This window comes from Schistocerca americana, chromosome 2, assembly GCF_021461395.2.
Source record: "Schistocerca americana isolate TAMUIC-IGC-003095 chromosome 2, iqSchAmer2.1, whole genome shotgun sequence".
Lineage (NCBI taxonomy): Eukaryota > Metazoa > Arthropoda > Insecta > Orthoptera > Acrididae > Schistocerca > Schistocerca americana.
Window position 1 is genome coordinate 687,195,984 of NC_060120.1, and position 14,087 is coordinate 687,210,070.

At 39.0% G+C, this 14,087-nt stretch overlaps 1 protein-coding gene across 4 annotated transcripts in view; it reads right to left on the reverse strand.

Moving 5' to 3' along the window:
• The window catches only part of LOC124592677 (protein timeless), a 396,167-nt gene that overhangs the window by 19,614 nt on the left and 362,466 nt on the right, over positions 1-14,087 (reverse strand). For all 4 annotated transcript variants that reach the window (XM_047131864.1, XM_047131861.1, XM_047131860.1 and 1 more), the window contains one exon: positions 3,433-3,633. In XM_047131864.1, coding sequence (XP_046987820.1) covers positions 3,433-3,633 — 201 coding nt within the window. The remainder of the gene's footprint in view (positions 1-3,432; positions 3,634-14,087) is intronic.

Genomic DNA, 14,087 nt, shown 5'->3' on the forward strand with positions numbered 1-14,087 from the left:
TTATGAGCAACTTCACTTGGAACCATCATATAAGAAATGTGGGAGAAGTAAATCAGTGACTGTTTTATTGGCAGAACACTTATAGAATGCAACAGATCTGCTAAAGAGTCTGCTCACATTACACTTGTCCTCTTATGGAGCACTGCTATGTGATGTGTTATCCTTATCAGGTAGGAATGATGGAGGACATCAAAAAAGTTCAAAGAAGGCCACCTCTTTTTGTATTATCAAAAAATATGGGAGAGAGTCTCAAAGTTGGGGAATCATTACAACAGAGGCACTTTTGCTGCAGCAAGATCTTTTCATAAGATTAAAATTACCAACTCCCCCTTCTGAATGTCAAAACATGTTGTTGACTTCAATCTATATAGGGAGAAGTTATTAATTATCATCATGATTAAATGTGAGAAATCAGAGCACACACAGAAAGATTTAGGTGCTATTCAGGTGTGGAATGGGCAAGAAATAGTATGAAAGTAGTTCTATGAATTCTCTGATAAGCACTTAAGTGTGAATTGCACAGTAGTCCTGCAGATGTAAATAAGATTTAAAAGTAGTGCAAAGATTGGCAACCTATTTAAATGTTCAGAAATGCAAAAATACGTTCAGAAACACAAAAATGTGCATGTTACAAAATGCAAAAATTTGGTATGCTATGACTGCAATATCGGTGAGTCACAACTGGTATCAGTCAACTTATATAAATAGCAGGGTGTAATGATAACATGGGGTCAGTCATAGGTAGAGCATTCAGGAGGACGACGGTTCAATCCCGTCTCCGGCCAACATGATTTAGGTTTTCCGTGATTTCCCTAAATCGCTTCAGGCAAATGCCGGGATGGTTCCTTTGAAAGGGCACGGCCGATTTCCTTCCCCTTCCTTCCCTAACCCGAGCTTGCGCTCCGTCTCTAATGACCTCGTTGTCGACGGGACGTTAAACACTAATCTCCTCCTCCTCATAGGTAGAGCAAGTGGCAGACTTGGGTCCATTGGTACGATAATGGGAAAGGGCAATCTATGAAGGCAGGTGCTTGCAAAAACTTGTATGACTCTTCATGAATAGTGTTCAGGACTGTGTGACTCATACCAAGTAGGGAAAACATGGTCTATTGAAACTGCACAAACAAGGGTAGCACAAATTCCCATTTTTTTTTGTGACCCATGGAAGAGCATCATGGAAATAATGAACAACAGAACAAGGAGATATTTGAAGACACACAGCAACTATTCCAAAAAAGCCTACTTACAATGCTTCAAGAACCAATATTAAATGAGGAATCTAGAAAAATACTACAACTCCCTACATACACTCCTGGAAATTGAAATAAGAACACCGTGAATTCATTGTCCCAGGAAGGGGAAACTTTATTGACACATTACTGGGGTCAGATACATCACATGATCACACTGACAGAACCACAGGCACATAGACACAGGCAACAGAGCATGCACAATGTCGGCACTAGTACAGTGTATATCCACCTTTCGCAGCAATGCAGGCTGCTATTCTCCCATGGAGACGATCGTAGAGATGCTGGATGTAGTCCTGTGGAACGGCTTGCCATGCCATTTCCACCTGGCGCTTCAGTTGGACCAGCGTTCGTGCTGGACGTGCAGACCGCGTGAGACGACGCTTCATCCAGTCCCAAACATGCTCAATGGGGGACAGATCCGGAGATCTTGCTGGCCAGGGTAGTTGACTTACACCTTCTAGAGCACGTTGGGTGGCACGGGATACATGCGGACGTGCATTGTCCTGTTGGAACAGCAAGTTCCCTTGCCGGTCTAGGAATCGTAGAACGATGGGTTCGATGACGGTTTGGATGTACCGTGCACTATTCAGTGTCCCCTCGACGATCACCAGTGGTGTACGGCCAGTGTAGGAGATCGCTCCCCACACCATGATGCCGGGTGTTGGCCCTGTGTGCCTCGGTCGTATGCAGTCCTGATTGTGGCGCTCACCTGCACGGCGCCAAACACGCATACGACCATCATTGGCACCAAGGCAGAAGCGACTCTCATCGCTGAAGACGACACGTCTCCATTCGTCCCTCCATTCACGCCTGTCGCGACACCACTGGAGGCGAGCTGCACGATGTTGGGGCGTGAGAGGAAGACGGCCTAACGGTGTGCGGGACCGTAGCCCAGCTTCACGGAGACGGTTGCGAATGGTCCTCGCCTATAGCCCAGGAGCAACAGTGTCCCTAATTTGCTGGGAAGTGGCGGTGCGGTCCCCTACGGCACTGCGTAGGATCCTACGGTCTTGGCGTGCATCCGTGCGTCGCTGCGGTCCGGTCCCAGGTCGACGGGCACGTGCACCTTCCGCCGACCACTGGCAACAACATCGATGTACTGTGGAGACCTCACGCCCCACGTGTTGAGCAATTCGGCGGTACGTCCACCAGGCCTCCCGCATGCCCACTATACGCCCTCGCTCAAAGTCCGTCAACTGCACATACGGTTGACGTCCACGCTGTCGCGGCATGCTACCAGTGTTAAAGACTGCGATGGACCTCCGTATGCCACGGCAAACTGGCTGACACTGACGGCGGCGGTGCACAAATGCTGCGCAGCTAGCGCCATTCGACGGCCAACACCGCGGTTCCTGGTGTGTCCGCTGTGCCGTGCGTGTGATCATTGCTTGTACAGCCCTCTCGCAGTGTCCGGAGCAAGTATGGTGGGTCTGACACACCGGTGTCAATGTGTTCTTTTTTCCATTTCCAGGAGTGTATCATTCTCGCAGGGACTATGAAGACAAATTAGAGTAGGTTCAAAGACATTTAAGCAGTCATTCTACCTGCTCTTCCATATGGGAATGGTATGAGAAGAAAGCTCCATATATATGGCACTATGGGAAATACATTCTGTGATGCACTTTTCAGTAGTTTGCAGAGTATGAATGAAGAGCTAACAAAAGGTGCCAGGTTCCTGAGGCTATGATATTTTCTTCTCTCTTTCTGTTTTGTTTACAAACCCTTAATGTCATGCAGTCACATGACTTTTAGCTTTGCTAAACTATGCATTCATCTCAAGGATTCCATATGACAATGCTCAAGTTGTGATTTCTGATATGATGTACATATTTCCATGTAGAATAGCTGCATAAAAGAAGTGGAGCACATGTATGATTCTTTGTGATGTTTGCATAAATATAAGCAAATAACCATACCAACTTATGCTCTTTTCAATCTATGTTATGTAAAGCAGGCAAAAATCTGTAATTAACAAATCATATTTCATATAGTTTGTGTCTACTGTTATGGGCAGAAATTTTAAATAAAAGTTTGTTATCTCTTGCTGTAGTTTTAATTATGGTGTTTTTAAACATTACAGTTTTAATGCTCCACAGTTCTATGTCAAAAACTGCAAATGTGTGCTGTTGATTATATACACACCATATTTACAATGAATAAAGTGGAATTTGCTACTTACATTTATCAATTGGCCCCAGTTTTTGTGCTATACTGAAAACCACATCAGCAGTCCAAAACTCAGGAACACGTGCAAATATTTTTCCAGAATCAAGAGGCAAATGAAAACCCAATGTATGAAGTAGCTGAATAAATGGTTGATACAGCATCAGACTTTTCTGCTCAGATGTCCATGGCACCACAGGAATTGACTGCTTCTTCACTAGATACACAGAAACAGTTGCTTATATTACATAACCTATTGAAGAACTGTACAGAGTTATAACATGGGCACGAGTTACTTTAAAAGGGGTGAGGGGATGGCTAAATATAATTCTTAAGATATTCAAGGCTATACTGTACAAAATACTGAAATTTACAAAAAAATTGACAGTGATTGATAACTGGTAATTAAATAGCTGAACCAAATTTTTTAACATGTGGGTTATATTAAAATCGCAAATTTCTACTCTTTTCAACAGTTTTTTTTTTTTTCAGTTGAAAAAGAAAAAAAGAACAGCTGCCACTACTGAAGACAGAAACAGCACTGTAATTTTGTACTAAATGGTAGACAGTTGGTATTAATTATATTTTTGTGCTAACTGTCTTTGATGATTTAGATGATTCATCTGAAATACAAAATCAAATACGTTTCAAGTTTTGGAGAACATAGTGATTGGAAACCAAAATTAAATTAATGTAGAGGTAGTTTCCATTGAAACATTAGAAATACTGTCCTTGTGAGGAAAAAAATTATGGTTGTAATTGAATATAAACTCAAAAATGCAAAGTGCGATACAAATTATCAATCACAAAACAATTCAATTAGCATTATAGAACCAAAAGAAACTGAAGTGCACAAAACCACTAAAAAATGTAAGTTGACCAGAGTAATGTATACCAAACATGAAAAAAATGTCATAGTAAAACAAAGACAATTCTTCATTATAGGTGACTCCTTGCTACAGTAAAAATGTCATCCTCCCTAACTAAAAATTAACATTCCATATTATTAAACAGGTGGCACACTAATCTCATGAAAACTTCAACACCACTTTAAATTCAGGAGAAAGGGCAAGAGGTGCGTGTATCAGGCATTCTGAATGTGTTTGTATTCACACAGGAACAAAAGTTGCTTTGAAGCAGCAGCAAAGAGATAATCATCAGTGACACAAGGAATGTAATTTGGATGCCCATAAGCCTCATTATGACTTCTAGGCTAATAATCAATGTAATTGTATTCAATGAATTAATTATAAATGTAGCAAAATCTGATGTCCAAGCAACAGATTATCATAACAAAAAAAATCCCTTTGGCCTTAATGAAAATTGTGAATATGTTCCAAAATTTTCAGATGCAGACCTAGCATAAAAAAGTGATGTATCTCCTAAACATATTAGAGCATAGAGCAGTACACAACACAACTGCACACTCACTATTTCAAGTAATTACTAGTAATCAATGTTTTGAAGGGGGCTGCTTTCCAGAGGTATTGAAGTGTGCTGAAGTTAAATAGCTTTTCAAATAAAAATCAAGAGAGGCTGTAATAAATTACCATCCTATCCTGCAGTCATATCTACAATATTTGATGAAGTTGCTGTTACAGGATCCAAAATTTTATTGCAAAATATTCCAGATTATTTCAAACAATAAGCTGATTTTCAACAAGGGGAAAAACAACATATGCATTATGCTGTTTTGCTGAGAAAACAGGTGACAAGAATTTTCTGTGATCTCAAAAAGGCTTTTCATTCTTTAAAACATGCCTTGGTTATCTACATACTCAGCAGTACGGAGTAAGAGGCAGTGCCCCACAATGACTTTAACATATTTATGGAACAGGAAATCAAGAGTTATCATTATTTTAAATTATTATTCTGATCGGAAAACAAAGTTTCATGGTGTCCCACATGGTTCCATACTAGCCTAGTTCAATTTCTGTTCTATAGAATGAATTATCATCGAAAACAGCTACCCATCAGTTCTTTTTACAGACAATTCTTAGTGTGTTGGGATATAATCAAGATACAGAAACAAATCCTGAATCATTGACCCTCAAGGGCTTAGAAACTTGGTCTCATCTAAATAGGTTGAATCTAAACATATTTAAGACTCACATAACATAGTTCAAAAGCAGTTGTCAAAATGTGATCATTCATAACAATCTAGATATCCCTGTTGCTGATCATACCACCCAACATGGCATCCTTCATTTCAATGACCGCTTCACAGCCTGTGCCACCTGGATCCTTCCCACCAACACCTGCTTTTCTGAACTGCGCAGCATATCCTATGCTCCCATAACCCTCCCAGCCTCGACCTGGCCCAACAACAACTTCCTTGTTCCCATTCCAGCACTACATAGCCCTCTACTCCACCAATGCACTTAGTCTTTTTACTTCTCTCCTTTTCTGCTAACCCCTCCCCCCCATCTCTCCCCCGCCCACTGTTTAACCTCCAAACTGCAGCTGTCACGCTCTCCACCTCATACCTGCACACTCCCAGCAGCACTTTACCTCCCCCAACCCTACTCTGCTATCCCTCCCCCTCTCTGCCCCAGCCTCCTCCTTAACCCACCCTGTTGCCCCTCCCATAGTGCCCTGCTGTTCACAGTCTGGCTCCCCCCCCCCCCCCCCCAAATCTCTCTCTCTCTCTCTCTCTCTCTCTCTCTCTCTCTCTCTCTCTCTCTCTCTCTCTCTCTCCCCATCTCCTCCCCCAACCTGTTTTCATCTCCTCTACCACCTCTCTCTGTCCATATCCTCCTCCACGTCACTGTGTAGATCTCCTCTTCTCCCTCTCTCAGCTCGCCTCTTCTACACCTCTCACTGCCTGTCTCCTCCTCGCTCTTCTCTCCCCGTCCATTTCCTCCTCCTTCCTCTGTTCAATGTTTTGATGGAAAAATAACTGTTAGCAATTTTTAACTGAAAAAACTATTTCAGATTATATGCACATGATTGTACACTGTTTTTAAATTGATGGAAATATTAAATCATTCAGTTAAACTGTTTGTATTTTGAACGATTTAAGAAATTCATTCTTGTGATTGTAATTTATTAAATCACATTTTACATATTGCAGGTAAGTTTGAGTGTTTCATTTATTTGTTTTTTTTTTTCTATCAGTCCAACAAAGGAGGGGGACATTCACAGATGTGGGATGAGTCAAAGCATACATTAATATGAGGCAAAGACACCACAGGAATATAATCCGTACACTTAATTAACAATAAGACATCATTATAGTGCCTAATGCTGTTTACCCCCAAGGCATCTAAATTTAATCAAGTAACTTATTAAAAAGGGGCTGCCTTCTCAGTTTTATTATATAGCTCACATTTATTTGCTATTAGCAGCTTAGCATGTACTTGGTTACAATGATATTTTTCAAATAAAATATCCTCACATCTATAAATACTGTGTTCTGTTCATAGTACATTGTTACAGCTCATACAGCTTTCTAACAAACATTGTTACTTGCCATATAGCTTATACATATTTTCAATCACTGAATTTAAATATTTAGATCATTTGTAGAGAAAAGTGGCTAATGAGTATGTTTTTAATTCTCTTTTGAATTGGAAGGGATTCCCAATTTCTTGCCTTGTGTTATTTATATTAAAAGTTTTAAATTGGTCCACTAAATCTTTTTTCAGTTCTGATTTATAATAATACCATTTTAACTAGAAAATTATAACTGAAAATATGAATAAACTAATACTAATGACTACAGTCTCTATATCTGCAACTAGGTAGTCATATTTACACAATATTTTGGTAACTGATAAAGAATGTGTGTTATACACTTCACTTTGTTAGGTTCTCAAAGATTTTGGAGGAACTCTTCGAGACTATAGAAACAATATTCTAATAGCTATTCTTTTAATATTGCTTTAATTTTTTTTAGATCATTTAGTACTTTAATTTCTTTTGGCAGCCTATTACAATAATACATAGTATTAGCAAAATTGTAGGCAAATTAAAAATAGGTACCCATTACAATTAATTTTGTTACGTATTCAGAGATTCTCTGACAGAATAGAAACAGTGTCTATTAGAAATGCCTTTAGTTTAGCTTTAAATATTGGATGAGTAGCATTTTTTATTTCCACTGGTACCTTATTGTGTAGTATTACATCAATGTTAATTATGCTCCTCTGATAGGTGGTTGTTCTGTGATATTTTTGATGTGTATTTGATTTCCCTCTGGTACTATAGTTGTGTACATTTTTGTTCTGTAACAGTTTGCTGTTTTCAGGAGGTAGTCCCTAGTGAACAAGATAGTTTCACAAATGAATAAACTTGGAACATTTAGAACACCAAGATCAGTAAAATGGGATTTACAGGACTCCATCTTTTTAAAGCCACAAATTATTCTTAGAGCTCTTTTTTGCATTCTAAAAACCTTTACACTGTGAGTTGAGTATCCCCAGAAAACGATCCCATATCGGACTAGTGAGTGGAACTGTGCATAGTATGCCTGCAGTACTGTTGTTTTATTTGTTGTAGCCTTTAAAATTCTTAGGCCATAGCACACAGACAATAGTTTTCTAGACAAGTTATTTACATGTGTCCCACTTTATGTCTTGCTGAACCCATGGACCCAAAAATTATGTGACACATTTTCTAGGGGATCATTTTTTAATTGTGCATTAATAGACATTTGATTAATTGGAGGAATTAAATGAAAATTGACACACATAGTTTTTTCAGTATTTATAATGAGCTTGTCTTTTTGTGAACCACTCAGAAAGTCTTTTCATAGAACTTTCTGCTGTGGACTGCAATGTTTCTGGACTGGATTCAGTGAACAATTAGCTGGTGACATCGACAAACAGAATAGATTTTGTGGGACTCATATATTCAACTAAGTCGTTCACAGGTAAATGAGGTAAATACATGAAAGAGGACAAATCCTCGTTCTTTTAAAGGGGTCTACAGTGTGTGTTCCTTTTTATTTCTGCCATGGTTCTCACTGTCCTTTTTGCATCCTGAAGAGTTTTAGGCAGGGTGGCAAGTTACGCCAGGAAGTGAGCCCACACTTCAGAAGTGAGTATATTAACATAGTATATTTATGGCAACAGTTCTCAAGCACTCTCCTTAAACAGCACATAATAATTAGTCTCTTAAATGTGCTATCAATGTGAGTAACCCATTTAAGATTATCTTGGAGCCAGATACCCAGAAGTTTTATATTATCTGCAGGTGCAATATCTGTGCCTGATATCTGAATTTTTATACCCTCCTCACTGTTTCTCTTGACATTATGAAAATTTAATGATATTGTTTTACTTTTACTTAATATTAGCTTGTTTTAGCTGAACCTGTTTACAACACTAGTTAATGTCTCAGATAGTGTTGTCTGTAATATTTCTGCTGTCATCTGCAAACTATATAGTGATATGACACTGTTTGGTTGATGCTTAGTTGTTTATGTATGTTAAAAATAGGATGAGATCCAATACTGAGCTTGGTATGCCATACTTTATTTCTTTGTAATCAGAAGTGTGTGGTTGCTTTATCTTCATGAAATTGTATTTCTAATACTTGCTTGCACCCAGTAAGATATTATCTAAGCCAGTTGATATGTGTACCACTGATAGTAATACTATCAAGCTTCTGCAGCAATAGGATATGGTCTCTGATGTCAAAAGCCTTGGACAGATCACTGCATATGCCAGTTACTTTTTCTCCACTATCAAAGTTTTGGAGCACTTTGCTCAGAAATTCAAATACTCCTTTTTCTGATGATCAACCTTTCCAGAAACCATGTTGGTCTGTCAATAATATGTTCCACTTTTCAAGCAACATTTTATCTAATACCTTTGGAAATACATATAGAAAAGCAATAGCTCTATAATTGGCTACATCTCCTTCCTACCCTTTTTGAACTGTGGCTTGTATTTCACTATCTTTAAGCAGGAAGGAACGATTCATGTTGTGAATGAACTGTTGAAAAGGTAGGCTAATACTACTGCAATGAGGCAAGCTGCATTTTTAAAGTTAGTGAAAGTTTGTTGAATATCTTACCACCAGGGTAAGCAACCTCATTCTGAACCCTGGACAAGGAAGCAAAGTCTACAAAAAATAATCTTTGTTTTTTGTACTGTGACTGCTTACATCAATTCAGTTGAAACTGATTTTTGCTACGTATACGTTCTGTCCCAGTCTGGTCTGATGTGCAGTACTACAAACTTGAATGACAATGCTTTACATTGTTAATAACCCTTGCCCAAAAATCATATGTTGATATACTCTCACACTAAATGACATAGACCCCAAGGTCAGACAGCTGAACAACCAGAACACTCTAAATGTCTAACAGCTATTAGTTTGAATTAAGGTTATTGGTAATCTATAGCACTCAGTTTTGTTTTTGGGATAGAGTATGTGTCTGTACCATGTTATAACATATTCCTTTAAAGTTATGCTAAAAAGTTTAACCTATTCAGATAATTTTTCACTATGGGAAAATGTTGCTGATGTGATATCAAAGGGATGTCTATCGGTACTATGGCCGATGACTCTGGTAATGCGTATCACTTTTTCCTCGTCCAATTCCACATCAGACATTGTTCTTCACAGATAAATAAGTATGCCACTGAGGCAACCATTCAGAACTTTCAGCAAAATGGGTTCATGACCAAAGGAAATTTGAAGCTCCTCTTCTTCGTATATTTCTCCAGACATTCTGTCAATTCTTTGCTGGATGTTTGATTATTCACAGGTTTGGTGGAAGAGCAGCTGCTACCTTGTGATAAGTATATGAATTGGTCTATATGAAGTAACTTAAGTCAAATATGGGTAATTGTGGCACATCACCGAAGGAGACACACTCTGCAGCTGAAACATGAGTAGCAACTGCTGCACGATACAACATTTTGTTACCATGAAAATTTTGTGCATTTTCAGAAGAAAGATTGCTTTGTTTGGGCTTGTAGGTCATATAAGCCCAGGCTCCCCTTTTTAGTGATGTTGCTATCATTACAAAGTATGCATTATAGATATTGCGTGTCCATACAGTCGAAGCAGTTGCAAAGAGAAGGATGGGCCACAGATTGCTGCAACATGCTGCAATTTTGTAAAGACGCACCCATTAATGAAACACACACTCTGTATCCATTGACCTCAATTTGTTTTTCCTATTCAAATCATGAGAAGTTCGGAATGGAATAACAAAAATATGGAAAGGGTGGGTTGCTATTCACCACACAGAGAAGGCATTGAGTCATATACAGGGACAATGAAATACTTCAGCATTTGAATGCACTGCCTGAGACCGTGTGCTTCACTTTACTGACTGCTTGACAGCCTGTACCATTTGGATTCTTCCCACCAACACTAACTGTTCTGAACTGCACAGGTGGTAATTTTCACAATGATGTATCCTTCATTCCTATAATCCACCCCAGCCTCAAGCCTCCTCCACCCTGACCTCTCCTGCCCTGCTCCCAATCCAGTACATACATGCCTTCTATCCCACTGACACACCTCTTCACCAACTTCTCTCCTCTCCCTTACTTCCTCCACCTTCCTTTCCCAGCTAGGCCTTTGCCAGACCTTGCTGCCCTATCCCATCCCAACCATGTCCCTCTATGCTTCCACAGGCAGCACTAGCATCTTCCCCCACCCAACCCTACCTTGCTATCCCTTCCCATCCCCATCCTACACCTCTTCCTTTTCCCCACTACCCATCCATCTGTATTGTTGCTCCTGTCAGATGCAGTTGCAGTCTGCCCTTAGTGCCTGGAGACAGTGGCCATGTGTGTGTGAGTAGTGCTTGTGTATAGGTATGTGTGTTTCCTCCACTTCTGAGAAAGAACTTTGTCCATAAACTGAAATATTTCTATCATTCTTTTTATTGTGGCCATCTGTAACTCAACGCCTGCTCTATATGATAAGTAGTAATCAATCCTTTCTAAATAGTTGTTTTACCTATTTACTAGCCAAACTGAATCATCTATATGATTCCAGTAGATTAACCACATGTCTTCTGGATGTGGATTGGTTTTTAACACTATCTGCTTCTGTTTGGTTACATGATACAAGCACTGTGTGGTGATGTAGTTGGATTCCTGATCAATGCTATTACTCTTTTTTTTTTATTATTTAGTTGTAACCCATTATTTTGCTTATAATCTTGGATGATCCTTCAGAATGCCTTTTAAGTCTGTCACATTATTTATTTTGACCATCACAACTTCTTTGCATAAGATATGATTTACTTTCACCTGTTACGGGTTAGATGCATCAATCTAAAGTTTCTACAAAAGGCTGACAAAAACTCATTGTGTTTGTGGTTACTATTACATAGTTTTATTAGATTCTGCCCTAGGCATTCTCATAGTCTAAAAATGTAATATCTGCTATTAGCTGCCGGCCGCGGTGGTCTCGCGGTTCTAGGCGCGCAGTCCGGAACCGTGTGACTGCTACGGTCGCAGGTTCGAATCCTGCCTCGGGCATGGATGTGTGTGATGGCCTTAGGTTAGTCAGGTTTAAGTAGTTCTAAGTTCTAGGGGACTGATGACCACAGCTGTTAAGTCCCATAGTGCTCAGAGCCATTTGAACCATTTTTGCTATTAGCCGTTATTCCCAAGTCATGTCAAGAAATTCTCTACAACCAAATGGAATGCCTTAATGAATTGATCTGCTCTCCCACTACATTGATAGAACCCCAGTAGATGATGTGCTCATCTTTAAGTCTGTCATTCACTAGGCGCTTTTAGATACTAACGTCAATATTTAGTAGCATGACCAGCTTGTAGTCTCTTATATTGACAGTGTGTGCCTGTTTTGGTTTCAAGACAGTCACATCTTCCACAAATACCATTGGTACGTTCTATACAACTATAAGCCCATAATAAATTTCGCTATGCCTTTCTCCCATTATATGCCAATATGCTTATGTGGTGCTATCAATATGTCATCCATTCTCAGTGACTTGTGGGTTGATGCTGCCATTATGACAATTTTAAAAGGAAGGAATTTTTTCGAAGGGGTGGACAGTGGAAAACCTTGGTATTATATGGGGGGGAGGGGGGCGTGCTAGTTCCTTATGAGAGTTCTATGCCATATGAAACAAACTGCAGAGGTTCAGAATTAGGTTAATGGACTATTGAACTCTTTCTGTTTGAGTAAAGTGTAACTGAGACAAAAGTACTTATCCAGCCAACCAGTACATCGACAAGTGTGGATACTCACCTGAAAACAACAATGGGGCTGATCAGGAGACTCAAAATGACTTGGGGTCAAGTCAAGACAGGTCTTGCCTCTGCAATTTAACTGTCTTGACAAATTTCTACATAACCAGTTCAGTGGACCAATAATTTTTGCTACTGAGAATGGACACACAATGTGGGAAGTCATTTAACTACTCACATATCTAGACAGAAGTTTTTCCATGCTATGTGAAGTGAGCTAATGAAAGTCAACTGTGTCAACTAATCACAGTGTCTTCTTTAATGCTTATTATGGTGTTCAGATAACTGTACAAATATCAAGCAGTAGCATGCTTAATTTACTATGATAATATTATATTAAATGTTACCTTCACGTATCATGTAGAAGTAAATAGATACATTAAAAATATATACTTCACAGATACAGAAACCACAGTTCATCATTCCTATTGGTCCAGTGGAACCTAAAATGGGCCCTGACTAAGATACACAGCACTTTCTGCTAAAAAAATTCTAGATTTTGCTTGTTTTTACAAACTTTATTTATAGCTATGGTGTTCTCGTGGTGCATTACACATCACCTATCAGTTTTGTGAGTGCTGAGCATGACAAGAAGTTCTGCAAAAACAATACTAAATGCCTTATCTAAAAACCATCTTCGACACTAATTTGGAAGACAACTCATGAATGAAATGTATATGTTCTAATAGCAACAAATACATTTGTCCACTTTGAGGATGTCTATGCTGAGCTGGTTTCAGTGACAATGGGGCAGTTGCAGCAAGGATGACAACCAAAGTACAATTATCAACTAAAACGAATAGAAAGATTTACACGTTGAGTAAATACTATGAAAAAGATAGATTTCTACTCAACATGCAATGGAGATGTTAACTCACCAGGGTGTATACGTGGACAAGAAAAAAAAAATCCTGGATTTTTTCGGATTTTCCAGGTGAAAGTACAATTTTTCTGATTAAGTGATTGGATACTTTCCCCCGGAACCAAAAAATGTGTCAATCTTTTGAGTGGTTCAGTTTTTATACACAGGTGTAGAACTACCCGATACTTTAGAAAACGAAACACACACAAAAAAAAAGAAAGTTTTGGAAAGACCTTTGATGTGCAGCAACATGTGCCCTGCATATTTACGCATTATGATACGCTGCATATTTTCATATTATGAAAAGTATAAATTCGAATTCCATCATAAAACAGCATGGTAGTTTCCAAAGCACTGAAATCGAGATTGTGACGTGCTTTTGTAAGCCAATCACAGCTCATGTCATGTGATCTCGCCAGGCAGTGACAGCAGATATTCAGAGCATACCACATGTGATGTAGTTAGCCAGTAGCAACACCACTGCTTAGTAACGCAAATGGAAAAATAGGAAAGGGTAATGGTTTAAATTTAATATACCAGATGGTTATAATTAAACTTTCACTATTGAACACGTTATAACAGAAAACTAGTTACAGTATGAGTACTAAAATTTGGTAG